Consider the following 14,172-nt stretch of genomic DNA (forward strand, 5'->3'; position numbering starts at 1 on the left):
AGCCAGAATTACCAGAATAGCTCTGGGGACCCACACATGACAAGATGCGCCGCCTTGTTAGCCAAGCTCAGCCAAGGCTGAAACAAAGTCCCCTGGGACACCTTGGTAGGAGCAGGTGTGGAGGGACAGTGCTGGGCTCTGAGATTTGGGATCTGGGAAGATCATAGGACTTAAATGCAGAATCCCATAGCAAAACCTCCGGGGGACTGTGAGGAGCTCTGCTTGAGACATGGGTTGCTTGGACCAGATACCTACCTCCTTGCTCCTGTCGTGAGTGTTGGGCAGGATGGATGGAGGATACTGGCCCAGGCCCGCGGCCTCCTTCTCTCCACAAGGGGAGGTACAAACCTGGGTTCACACCTATACCTGCCACCGCTTGGTGAAGCCTTGGCAAAGTGACTTAATCCTTCCTGAGTGAGTCTGTTCTTCCAAATGGAGACAGACCATGCTGGGCGACTGAATGTCATCGCCTGCACACAGTAGGTGCCCCATAAATGGCAGTAGATGATGTCATAATTACATTTTCCTACCCAGTGTTCCTGGTGCAACAGCTGCTTCATGGGGATCACCTCGTGCTCTGGGAACCTGGCCCAGGGACTGTGCAGGAGGCCCCAGGAAGTGTCCCTGGTGAGGGCTTTGAGGTGGATGGCCAGGAACCCCCCCACCAGAGACCTCCAGGATCTCCTTCTGGGCCCTCACTCACCCCTGTGTTCCGGGGTCCACGCAGCCTGGGTGGAGATATATCTTATGTCACAGCCCTGGTGAGCAGTGAGTGTGGCGCTCACCCAGGCCCAGCATGAGCCCTGGGGCTAGCACCACAGACCCCAGCCAAGCACCCCATCCTCTCTGAGCAGGGTCCAGGGCAGCTCCTTTCTTTTAAGAGTTGGGGTGTGTGAGGTGGGTGGGTGCTTGGCTCTGAAGACCTGCTGTGGAGGGTTAGAGAGGATGCGTCCGCCATCTCCTCCCTGTTCTAGAGTGGAGGGTGGAGTGGAGTGGGCCATCTCTCCAAGGGCAGAGCTCTGAGCCAGACCAAGGCATTTAGCCTGCCTTTTCCTCAGAAAGCTCAGCCACTGCAGCCACCCCTGGACAAGAAACCCTGGATGTGCCCCCAAATGTGTACACGCTGCCACCAGGATGGCAGAAGGACTGGAAACCGCAGGCCCTGACGGAGGGTGGTTCTCACCAAGGTGGGGTCTTCCCACTCTGCAGGGATGCGTGGGCAGAGCACCTGCTAGTTGCCCGCACGTCCACCTGGGGGCAGGCGCACGAAGGAACAAGTGCTGCTTGACCCTCAGAGTCTGGCCCATGGAATCGCAGCCTCAGAAGCCTGAAGGTCTGCAGGGCCAGTTCTTGACCTTGACCTGGAGTTTTTCCCATTGACTATCTGCACTGGACCAGGGCTTCAAGGAAAAGTCTATTGCCGGTACTACCCCCTACCCCTCATCCAGCCCCATCTATTAAATGAACAGGCAGCCAAATGGCTTCATCCATCTCAGTGGTCCTCACACTTCAGTCCCTCCTGTACCCTCGTAGAGGCAATTTCACTGTGTACATGCACCACCTATGTGTTTGCTAGCTTAGTATTTTCCTCTAAACAGACTCATTTTTTAAATGAAGATTTCATTCTAAACAAGAACATCATTGAAGTTCAGTTTTGATGGGCTAGGAATTTCCCCCCTGGTATATAATAACATAAATACACAACTATTAAAATTGCACAAAAATCGTATCACATATACATACCACCCTGGGAAGTAATGGAGCCCTCCCCTCAGCGCCAAAAAGGCTGCACAAATGGCTACCTGGGAGAGGGCAAAATGAATATGGAGCAGTCCCTGCTGGCTGGCCCACAGGTCTCTCACAGAGCAGGAGGTAAAAGCATTAAGAAGGAGAGGACGTTTCTCGCTTGGGGGCCGACAGCCAATCACCTAAAAGCATCAGCAAGTTTTTCAAATAGAAGCTGAGGCACAGGGTGGGGCACTAGGACCATCAGGATTAGAATCTGATCTGTCAGGAGTCCCCTCCTGCTTCCTAATGATAGAAGATCTGCAGGTATGTGGGTGGCCCAGGTGATCCTGCAGCCTAGAGGAAAGCCAAGGACAGAGGTCAGGTGGCTCAGTGTGCCTGGCCCTCTTCTCTAATAAAGTGGGCCTAGGAGCACAGTGGCCTCAGTTGAAGGCTTCCCATTCCTCCAATGCAGGGATTCTCAAACCCCAGAGGGTCTGATTCAGGGGGCCTGGAGTGGAGCCCTCAAATTTGCTACAAACAAGTTCCCAGGTGTTGATATTGCTGATACTGCTGGTCCAGGACCATCCTGCAAGAACTGCTTTAGAGGATGGGATTACCCGATCCTGGTAAGAGAGGATTCTGAAGTGACAACAACTCAGAATGAACATCCCAGGGAGCAGAAACACATAACTCAGACACAGTGTGCTCATTCCCAATGCCCAACACTGACGCCACCCAGAAGAACCACATGGCAGGACCCAGGTCACTGCTGGTTCCAGTGGCCAGCCCAGAACTTTCCACTGAGATCTCTAGAAGAATCCTCCAACAACAAACAATGTCACATCCAAAACAAGCCTCAGTTAATAGATGACAGAATGACCTGAGCTGAGTTCTGTGGGAATGTGACTTCCCAACTTTGCCAGTGCCTCCCTTCTTCCCCATGGCCCCAGCGACTCATGACAGGGACTGAGACTTCTCTGCACCCCTCTCACCCCCATCTTACCATCCTAGCTGCAGTCAGACTATGGGCCACAGAAAGGAAATCACTGTATTCACCCCTAAGAATCTGGCCTAATGGATAGAGACTGATTTCCTGAAATCCTTAGTGAACCCAGACACGCCAGGCAGCATGCAGGGTGAGGGGACAGAAAGGCTCTTGTCCACTGGGGCCTTCCAGTCCAGTGGCAGCAGGTGACCGATGAGGAAGCAGATGGGGTATTTCTCTGCCCTGTGCAAGGAGCTGGTACAGAGTGAAGCCCAAGGGGAGAGAAGCACAGAGGCGGCACACCTGTCCCAGCCTGGGGAGGAAGGCAGAGCCAGGTGTGGGGGAGGACGCCTCACAGAGAGGAGCCAGCACAGAGAAGAGGCTGGACCAAAGGGGGAATTGCCTGAGATGAGACAGAGGAGGAGGCCTCAGGGGATGTGAAGGGTCTCTGCGGCCACCTCAAGGAGCTCTTCCCTGCTCAGGGCAGCAGTGAAGGGCTGACGATTCTACTGAGTTTGACTCCTTGATTAGAAGCAAGCACAGGGTCCCCTGCCCTCATCTTTGGGCATATCCCCCAAGCTGTATAAGTGGCAACTTGAGAGGAGGTGACCAGAAACCCCTTTGGTGGGGCAGATGGCAACCTGGCAAGCAGAGAAGGCTTCAAAGAGCTGCTGAGGGCCGAAGGAGCAGGCGCTTTGAGGAGGAAGCTCTGCAGATGGTGCCCTTTTGGTCTTGTACAGATCAAAGGCTTCGGTGGGTCCCAACTCTGGAGGGAGACTCTGGTGTGGAAAGGTCAGCCCCAGAAGTGCCCTCAGAGATCACTGAGGACCAGTGACTGGGCAGGGAGTCTCTGAGCCGGCTTGGAAGGAGGGGAGGAAAGGGGAGCCGTGCTCGTGGCAGGCACCACACCCCACCACACAGCTGGGCTCCTGAATGGCAGCCAGCCATGGGTTAAGAAACCAGACTCTAGATGACAATAAAAACAACAGCCACCCCTTGCATGGTGCTTATTATGAGTCAGGCACTCCTCTTAGCACTTTAACTTTCTGAACATATGTAATCCTCACAACCACCCTTAGAGTTAACCATTATCATCCCCATTTTTAAGAGGAAGAAACTGAGGTACAACGAAGCTCAGTAATTCTCATGGTCACACCTCTGGGAGTGGCAGGATCAGGGTCAATGACCAGATCTCCCTCAACCCTCACCACAGATTCCTTGAGCTAGGAGAGAACTTAGAGGTCAACTGAGCCAACTCCCTTATCTTACAGAAGGGAAAACTTAGGCCTAGAGAGACTGAGTGATGTGTCCAACAGTTATCAGCTGGTTAGTTGCATCATGGAATCAGGAACCCAAAGAATAACTCAGTGAAGATGGCTTAGTAGAGCACAGAACCCGGAGCTGGGAGAAGAGGCTCAAATAGCCCTCTTGCTGTCTCTGCTGGTCCTCACAGGCACCCCTACTCACTGCCTTCATCTCCACCTCATCCTTGCCTCCATCCTGTGCCTGCACCGCCCATATGGATGCCACAGCACCCTGGCCTCTCACTACCCCCGGTCCCCTCCAACTTCAGGATTGCTTTCATTTGACATTCCTTCCAGTGCACCAGTCCAGAACAGAAGTGCTTGATGCTACTGATCGACCAGTTTCATAAAAAGGAATCCAGTTTCCTTTGCACTCACAAAAAGCTGTTAGCCCCTGGCAAGTTTCCAGGGCCTGCACTCCAGCGATGCAGCCCAGACATCGGGAGAGGGATGCCAAAGCCCTTGGGCACAGAGAGGAGTCAGCTGGGCTGAGAGATTTAAATTGAGAGGGGTTCTTGCCAGCAATACCACCAAGCAACATCCTGTCCTTAGAAAAGAGGCTTCCCGCTGAGATGCCCTGAAACCCGGCTGAGGGCTCTAACACAGCTGTGCAGGGACAGAGATGTGGTACCAAACTGCCAACACCTGACCCCAGTGAGGACAGAGTAATGGAGAAAACACTGACCAATAGTCTGTCAGGCTTCCAGCCTGGGCTGGGCTCTTTACCAGCAAGTGCCCTGGGGCAAGAAGGCACCCACCCTCCATGACCTCAGTTTCCTCATCTGTAAAATGGGAACCATAACCCCTCCCTACAGGGCAACCAGCTGTGAGAGCGTTTGGAAATCTATAAAACACTCAACCAAATTGGGGCTGATCATTTATCCTCTTTATACCAAAGATTTGGGGTTTTTCGTACCTCCAAGGCTACACACAGGTAGTTCCCATGTGACTGCAGGAAGTTACAGATGGAAAGAAGGAGCAATGGGAGGTCTGGACCAGGCATCCAGACTCCAGGATTCAGTCCTAACTTCTCTGCGAACAATCTTTCATGGCTTCGGAGGCGCTTTGAAACCCTGAACTTTGTTCCTTCTCCTCTCTGGGCCTCGGTTTTCCCCTTCTATACAATGAGGAGGTTGGGGGAGCTGTCGCTAAGGGCCCCTCAGGCTCTGTCAGACAAAGACTCCCCTGAAAAAAAGCAGGTCCCTCCAAATCTCAGCGGAGTCTCATGTTAATGAGACCACAGGGCTGGCCCTCCCCACCCTCCCCGTTGAACTGTTTCACACTCATTTCAGAACATTTGTGGTTGCTGTATAAAGGGCAGGCTTCCAGCAAAAGCCTCTTCAGTGTTTGGCGGTGAGTCAGTCCCACTGGAGGTGAAGTTCCCCTTGTGCCCCTCCCTAGGGACTGGGAAACACAGGTGGGAAGATCAGGACCATCTTGTCAGGGAAAAGCTGGCCTTGTCTGGATGACCGCAGATGGTGGGGCCTAACACGTCTGCTTTTCAAGCGCCTCTGAACACATCCCTCTCTGTGCATAAACTTTACAGTTTACAAAGCTCTTTAAAATTCATGACTCATCTGATTTTGGCAACAACTCTGCTGGAATAGGCATGGGAAGGGTTATGGTCCCCATCTTCTAGGGGAGGAAACCACAGCTCAGAGACGTGAGGTGACTTCTCCAAGGTAGCACAGCCAAAGCATGGAGTGGCCTCTCCTTCCCAGAGGAGAAACGGGGCAGAGCTTCAGAAAGGTAAGTGCAGAGCTGGAGTGGAAACCAGGTCTGTGACTCCCAGCCCTGCTCTGCTCTCCCCGCCCATGCCCCGCCCCCGACTGGCAGAAGGGGCGTGTCCTCCCTGACTCCTCTCACTGAGGTCTGCCTGGACACCCGCCTCATACATTTCCCCACAAATCGGCTCACTGTTGTTTTCTTTCTCTGGGGCTGCTAAGCACACCTGGAATGTCTTACCTTGTTGGGAGGCTCCATGTATCAAGAGCACACATAGGAGAAGATAGGAAAGTAGGAACTATAAAGAGACTAGGAAGAAAAACAAGAAACCATTCTGCACTCAGTTGAGTGGAGAAAACTTCTTAAAGATTTGCTAATAGTAAAGATATGCGGAAATGGGAATTTTCAAATGTTGGAGGGACTAGAAATTGGAACAGCCTTTCTGGAGGTCAGTTTGTCTCAACATTTTAGAGGACCCAATAATTCCACTTCTAGAAATCTATTATGAAGATGCACACCTAGGTGGGAAGGTGTTGGCTGTGATATCAAAAAGCTGTAAACATTCAATAAATTACCATCTATCCATGGGACACAACACCGTGGCCCATTAATAAGAACGAAGTCAATCAAGATCTCTACGATCTGTTGTAAAGTGGAAAATGCGAACTATCTAGTATGAGGACATTTGGGTTTAAATATATTGAAAAAGGTCCAGGCAGATGAACACTACACGGAAAGCAGGACTTCACTTGGAAAAGAAAGTGGATTTTAGAGGGATTGGGTAAAGCAGCCCTTTTCTTTTTTTACTATATATAATTTGGCTTTTTTGTTGCTGTTATTGTTGTAACAATAAACCCCAGAACACCAAGTATTGATGTATACGTGTAAGTCATTAAAACAAACAAACAAAACCAGAAAAACCACCCAATCCACAGTGACTTTGGAAACTTCATTCCAAGCCAGCTCCTCCCCAAACCCTCCTCACAGGAGAAAGGCTCTTGGCGGCACCTCGTGATTTTAGACGGCCACTATAGGTCAGCAGCAAGGACAATACCCTACAGGGGCAGTGAGGGAACAGACCACGCGACTTAGCCAAAAGGCACAACGGAAAAGAAGGTTCCACTCCTGAGCTGTGCAGGTTGGAGGCCTTCACTTGGCCTGCGCACAATCGAATTCCTGAACAGCTTAAAGGCCCCGTGTCAGAGCCCACCCCTGATTAAGTCGTCTTGCCCCTTGCCCAGAGGTAGGTGAGATCGTGCCTCTCGGCAGAGCGTACCTCAGAGAAGCGCTGCACGTCCTGGGTCAGTGTGCCCACTCGCTTCCACTGGTAGTGCTTCAGCAACTTCAGGATGGCTGGATTCACTGCATTATCTGATGGGACCGTCCGAAAGAAGTAGGGGTATTTTTTCTTATCTGCTAGAACAGGCGTGGTGGCAGCAAAAGAGAGCTGAAAACACAAGAGATAGCACTTTTACTGGGGGGACCTCAGAGCTGTGGGCCCAGGATCTTTCCTAAGGGAACAGAGGTCTTTAGTTCTCACTCGAGGTACAAACACACGGGCAAAATATTTTTAAACCTTCTTAGTGCAAAAGGAACAAGTTATAATTGAAGGAAAGGTTTTTAAAAATGCAAAATATGGAGAAAGAACCATCATTAATGTTGTAGTCTAGCTCCTTCTGATCCTTTTTCCATGCACGACAATGTTTTAAAAAAAGATTCTTGAGATCATTCTACATACACATTTGAACTGTTTATTCCCTCACTTAACATTATCCCACAAGCATTTAACCGTCCTGTTAAAACTTCTTGTAAACATTTTAACATGTAAACTTTTTAATAGCAGCGTAATATTCTAGCATATGAACACAGCATAATTTACTGAATCATGTTTAATTTGGGGGCATTTAGACTGTTTCTAATTTGTCATTATTGTCATATTATTCTACAAGCGTCTTTGTGCTTGGCACTTTCCCCCTATATTTCAGGCTATTTCTGTAGGATAGAGTCTAGGATGTGAAATTTCCCAGATAAAGGATGTGAGCTTTTAAAGACTTGATATTTATTTCCAAAAAGGATTGCATCAATTAACACACCCACTAGACAGTTATAATTAGAGGGCCAATCTCACCACACTCTTATCAACGGACGGAAATAAAACATCTTTCCATCTAATTTATTAATGATTTATCACTGAAAAACTGGAATCATATTGCATTCATTGGTTATACATAAGGTTGAACATTTTTCCATGTGGCCGATAACTAGCTGTATGTCCTATTTTAGAAACTGCTTTTTTATGTCTCTTATTTTTTGAGTGGTATTCTAATGCTTTTCTTATTGAATTTAATGAAGACTATTATACGTACAGCATTCAAACTCAGGCTATTACAGTTGCTGCAAATATCCCAGTTTGTTTGCTTTTACATTTTGTGTGTGTATAGTTTAATTTACACTCAGTAGTCAAATCCGTCCATCTTTCCCTTTATTAGTCCTTCTTTTTTTAAGTGCCAGTGAGTTGCTAAATTGGATTTTAATTATCTGTCCTACAGGGCACAGCTTAAATGTCACCTCTTCTATAACATTTCCTCTGATCTCTGCTTTCTCTTTCCCTCAGCCTCATCCACAGAAGGCGGTTATCAAATTTTTTGATCTTTGCAGTGTGATGGTAGAAGAATGGTATCTTCTTGTAGTTCTGATTTGCATTTACCTTATTATGAGTGAGGTTGAGTATCTCTCTTATGTTTAAGAGCAATTTGCAGTTTCTTTCTGGAAAGTGTTCACATCCTTTGCTTGTTCTCCAATTGTACTCTGAGTCTTTTTCTTATTGATTAGTAGTAATCACTTATTGATCAGTGATCTTTTATAGTAGGGAGATTAACCCTTTGTGATATAAGTTGCTAATTCTCCCCCAGTTTGTACTTTTTCTTTTGCTGTTTCTCATGGTGTCTTTTGCTGTATAGAAGTATTTTTTTAATGTGGCTGAATTTATTAATTTTTTTTCTTTCTGTCTTCGGGTTTTATGCCATATTTAGAAAGGTCTTTCCCACTCTGAGATTATAAAAGAATTCCTCCATGGTTCCTTCTAGTCTATCATCCTCCCCTGTCTATCCTCACGGGTTTGTCACCTGGTGTGAGAGGACGGAGGAGACCCAGTACCGACATGTGATGAGCACCTTCCAGCACAGGTTCAAGAACAGGCTGACTTGGTTGGCTGTTAGGCTTTATAAGATCCTGTGGTCCCTGACAAATTGTTTTGTTTTTCATGTGTCTAGCAAGTATTTAATAAACTCTTGTATAGTAATCTTGTTGTTGTTGGGTACTGATAGCTCCAGAATTTTGTGACCACTGTTGTGGTTATGTCTGTGCATCACTAGTTAATGCTACTTTATCTAACCTTATGCAGTATGCTTCATTCACCAAACTTTGTGCTCAAAATACATAAATACAATTTTATTTTATTTTTGGCCGCACTGCACAGCTTGCGGGATCTTAGTTCCCTGACCAGGGATTGAACCCGTGGCCTCAGTAGTGAAAGCTCAGAGTCCTTACCACTGGACCGCCAGGGAATTTCCAATACTATTTTTTAAAAATAGTATTTCCTTCCTTCTCTTGTTTCATTTAAATCTTTGATCCAGAGAGGGCACAGCTGAGCAAGATCACTCTTTGCTGCTACCGGCCTTCCTTCCCCACCCTTGCTGTCTCAGCAGCTCTAGATCCAATACATCTCAGAGTCCAACTTTAACATCCAGGGAAGTAACATCCTGGCACCCTCAGGCCCCAGCTGAAGTTGCTTTACTGCTCCTCCTGTCACCTGAGGAAGCACTTCTTTTCCCCCCAAAACTTTAGCAGAGCAGGGCAGTGGAGATCTTGTCCCTTTCCCTGATCTGTCTCAGATGGTAGATGGCCACTACCTAGGATCCCTGGATCTCCAGCATCCACTCAGCAGTCTCAGCAGGTCCTGTCTGTTGGAGCTGAACATACAACAACCCATCAGCTGTCACCTAGAGCTAGAGAGCACCTATAGGAACCAATTTCTAAGATCCCCACAGAGACAGGACATCATCCCAAGACTGGTAAAGGTCAAGGATAGATCAACTGTTAAAAAAAAATTCTGGGTAGAATAAGGCCCAATGAGGGAGGAAAATCCCAGCTGGACATATTGAGGACACTCAAATCCAGAGCTGCCCAGCAAGGGAAGGCCTGCTGTTGGAAGTAGCGAGATCCCTGTGTCTGGAGGCGTGCAAACGGAGGCTATGGCCTAGCAAGAACGCAGAGGGGCTGCAAAGTGTCTGAGAACTCCTTGAAAACTGTATGGAAAAGCTTGTGTGGGCATGTATGTGCATACAGACACACACATTTTTCTGAAAAGAGGATCCATGGCTTCCATCAGATTCACAAAGAGAATCCTAGAACCAAACAAGGTCAGCACCCCTGCCTGAAGGTGATACTTAGGTCGCATAGCGAGTGTAAGAAATAGAAGCTTTCTACAGTCTGCTCAAACCTAGCATCTCATTCTTCTCTCAAGATTAAAATAACACTTCCAGCTTCCTATGGTCAGTGTAAGAAGGAGCTATTAGAAAAATCAGGCAGCAACTATTTCAGGACCTGGGATTGGTATATATGCAATTGCATCCCCCAAAATGCTTATCTGATACAATCTGGAAAATTATGGTTTTCTGATGTGATTTCTGAATCACACTCTGGTTGATACTTTGCTGTTATTGTCCCATTAGTTCCAGGTCCACAATTAATTGTTGCTTGAACAACCTCATATGTTTGCCCTCTAGGTAATTAGAGTGGTTACTGTTCAGTGAATAAATGGCCCATTGTGTTTACAATGGGCTTGGAGTACCATATATGCCCCGGGTCTAAATCATGTTGGGTGCAAAATATTAACTGGCACTGACATTTTCTGCACCATTTGAGATAATGCACACTTTGATTAGATTGCTTTGCATCACTGTTCCTCTAGCTTTAGCCTCCTAAACCTTTCTTCCACTGGGCAAAGACTGCAGGTGCCAGGTAGCACTGCTGAACTTCAGAACTGGAGAAACCTGAGAAATCATCTAGCTCTGGAGCTCTCTACTCTGGCTACACATTGGAATCACATGGGGATATTTTTAAAAATATTGATGACTTGGTCCCACTCCAAACCAAGTGAATCAGAATCTCTGGGCATAGAGCCCAGGCATCAGTATAATTTAAAAACTTCCCAAGGTGATTACAATGCCCAGTGAAGGTTGAGAACCACTGATACAGCTCAACAGCCCTAGTATTGAATATGCAGACCAAGGCCCAGAAATGGAAAGCTATTGAGATACCCACCAAAGTCAATAAGAGGTAAAAGCAGAACTGGAATCCAGGCCTAAAGGACTCTAGGACCAGTGCTCTCTCTCCCTCTGATGGCTGTCCCCTGCATCCTATGAGCTTGCCAGACCTTCCTCCCCCAGCACAGTTACCCAGCATCTGCAACAACAGCCCTGTTAGCATCAGCGCCCTAACTCGAAGACCCAATCTTTCTGGGCTCTCCTGCCTTATTTCACACAACCAAGTTCATTTCTAAACAGACTGTGATTGAGGCTTCAAGCTAATCCCTAACCAAGGATTATTTATTTCAGAGAGTACTTTTTATTTTACAATTTTGTTATCATTTCTAGTTTTATTGCATTGTTTTGAGAATTTGGTGTGTACAGTGTCTGCTTTTGGAATTTATTGAGGCTTTTTTTGGTGGCCTATTATACAATCAATTTTTGTGAAAGTCCAATGTTGGCCAGAAAAGCAGATGCAGTCTCTAGTTGTAAGCTATAAAATTCTTTATCAGACTTCTGATGTATAAAAGATATAATCCAGCTAACCAATTACATTATTAACACATACTTTGTATTTTTGCTTACTTGACCTATCAAAGACTGAGAGGTATGTTAAGTTTTTCTCTATTGTCTCTGACAATTTCTCCATGTTATTCACATTTTTTGCTTTATATGCTTTGATTTTATGTTGTTTTGAGGATAAGTGTTCATTACATCTTTATTTTTCAGCAATGTATACACTTCCTTAGTGCAAACAGCAGGTACTTAATAGATAATCATTGAATGAACTGAGAATTAAAATATTTATCAAGGTAAAATAACCCTGTTTGTCATTTTATTGCTGTTTGTTTCATATAATATCTTGCTCAATATTAATACTGAATTAGTATCTCGCTTGATATTAATATTGAAACCTTCATTTTTTGCTTGCATTTGCCTGCCATAGCTCTGATTCTCCTTTTACTTGTATTCCATTAAGATTGTTTTTAAGTATATTTCTTGAAATGAGCACATGAATGGATTTTAAAATATATGCTTATTGCTGCAATAAATACTTGGTCTTGCTTTCACCATCCTGTTGGCAGTCTTATTCTTTTTTTAAAAAAATGTTTCCTTTTGTTCCTTTTGGTATTCAGACTTCTCTATTCTGAATATATTAATCTTGCTTCTTGTCTTAACCTGCTAGAACATCTTTTCATATTGTGAAGAAGGGTAAAGGGTTGAAAATTTGCTTAGGATGACCCTCTGTTGCTTTGACATATGGTAGAATTTATCTGGATATAAAATTCTTGGGCTACCATTTTTTCCCTTTGAAACTACAAAGTGATGCAGAGGAGAAATCCAGGGATATTTTGATTCTTGTTCATTTGTAGGTATCTGATTTTCTCTGGATGCCTGAAGGATTTTTTTTCTTTATTCTTATAATTCAAAAAATTTGCCTAAATAGATGTGGGTGTGGCACTCTTGATTTTATCTGGAACACAGGGAGTCCTTCAATCTATACCTTCAAGTCTTTTAACTAAAAAAAAAAAATATATATATATATATATATACACACACACACATATATATACACATAAGTATAAATATACTATATAAATATAACATTTATATATAAAATATAATACTAGGCATTTATTATATTTATATTACATTAATATTCATATATATTCTTGCCTCACCACTGGAATACCTGATTATCTATGTGTTGTCTTTCATTTCCCAAATCCATATCTGTCATATTTTTTTCCATGATTTCATCTCTTGGTCCTTGTCCTCTGCATTCTGGAAGACCATCTTATTTTATTCTATCTCTTCTATTACAGGGTATGTGCATATTCAGTTTCATTAATTTCTGGTAAAATGGCTGTATCATCCACAATCATAGTGGCAGAGTACCAGGGTTCTCATTTCTTCACATATTGACCAATATTTGGTATTATCTGACTTTCTACATTTTTGCTCAACTTTCAGGGATAAGGTAGCACTTCATTATAATTGATTTTGCAGCCCTTTGACTGCGATGTGGTTGAGTAGCTGTACAGACACGTTAGCCACTTAAGTTCTCTGTTTGGTGGGTTTGCTGATTTGCTTTTCAACAATCTCAGTATTAGTGTTACTGTCCTTGACATACTTTTATTGTTATTGACTTCTTCCATTTCCTAGTAATTTTTTATGGTCATAACCCTTTTTGTCCCATCCTCTTATCTCATGCTTCATGGAGACCATGTCTTTTCTGCATATGATTGAGGGTGCCAAAAGTCTTTCTAAAGTTTTTTTCTTTATCTTAGAACAGCTCATCTTCAGAGCTGGACTCTTCCTCTACTTCTGGGTATTGTGCACCTTTTATTATTTTTGTGGTACTTTTTCAAAGGCTGAATGTTAAGTGTTTTCAGTGTACTCATCCTCAAAAGCAAGGCAGGTATTTTCAGAGGTGGCCTATCAAAAGACAATATATGGATTGCCCTTGGCCCTGATACTGTGGATCAGCACAATACATTTCTGTCTGTTTACATTATAATTGAGTATTTTTTTCTCAGAAAACTGGAGAAAAAATATTCAAGCACAGATTTTGGTGTCTAGTATGCTCCCACCTTACACAGTTCTGTATTAATGAGCAGCTAATTTTCTGATACTGTGGATCAGCACAATACATTAAATTCTTGTCATGCATTGCTGCCAGGGATTTTCTTTTCTATAGATTTTCTTTTCTATAAAGCTTTACTTGAGAGGTTTCTTGTGCCCTCCTGTCCACTCCTTATCTAGCTTTTTCTAGGAATTTATAGCTCTCTTTGAATTTAGAAAAAAGCATCTTGGTTGCCTCAAAGAACAGCAACTGTGACTAGAGGCATAGCTGTCCAATTTTCTGATTGGTAGAAGCCCTAACAGACTGTGGAGGAGAGAGGGAAAAGTATGTCTATTATTTTTCAGGGCAGTTGTAATTTTATGAGGCAAGGTTCCAAGTGCCAAGAGGCAAAATTTGGTAGGATTTTTTCAATACTGTCCCATCTACTTTATCATCGTGAAGCTTCCAAACATCTAGGCTGTCAGTGAGTCTTAGAGTCCCTTAGTTCTTTGAAGTAGGATTTACTATCCATTTCACAACTAAAGAAACCGTGGC

At 44.9% G+C, this 14,172-nt stretch overlaps 1 protein-coding gene across 2 annotated transcripts in view; it reads right to left on the reverse strand.

The window, feature by feature from the left end:
- GABBR2 (gamma-aminobutyric acid type B receptor subunit 2) overlaps positions 1-14,172 on the reverse strand; it is a 369,607-nt gene that overhangs the window by 217,567 nt on the left and 137,868 nt on the right. For both annotated transcript variants that reach the window (XM_060101019.1, XM_060101018.1), the window contains exon 3: positions 7,019-7,189. In XM_060101019.1, coding sequence (XP_059957002.1) covers positions 7,019-7,189 — 171 coding nt within the window. The remainder of the gene's footprint in view (positions 1-7,018; positions 7,190-14,172) is intronic.

The sequence above is a fragment of the Mesoplodon densirostris genome, chromosome 6, assembly GCF_025265405.1.
Source record: "Mesoplodon densirostris isolate mMesDen1 chromosome 6, mMesDen1 primary haplotype, whole genome shotgun sequence".
Classification (NCBI taxonomy): domain Eukaryota; kingdom Metazoa; phylum Chordata; class Mammalia; order Artiodactyla; family Ziphiidae; genus Mesoplodon; species Mesoplodon densirostris.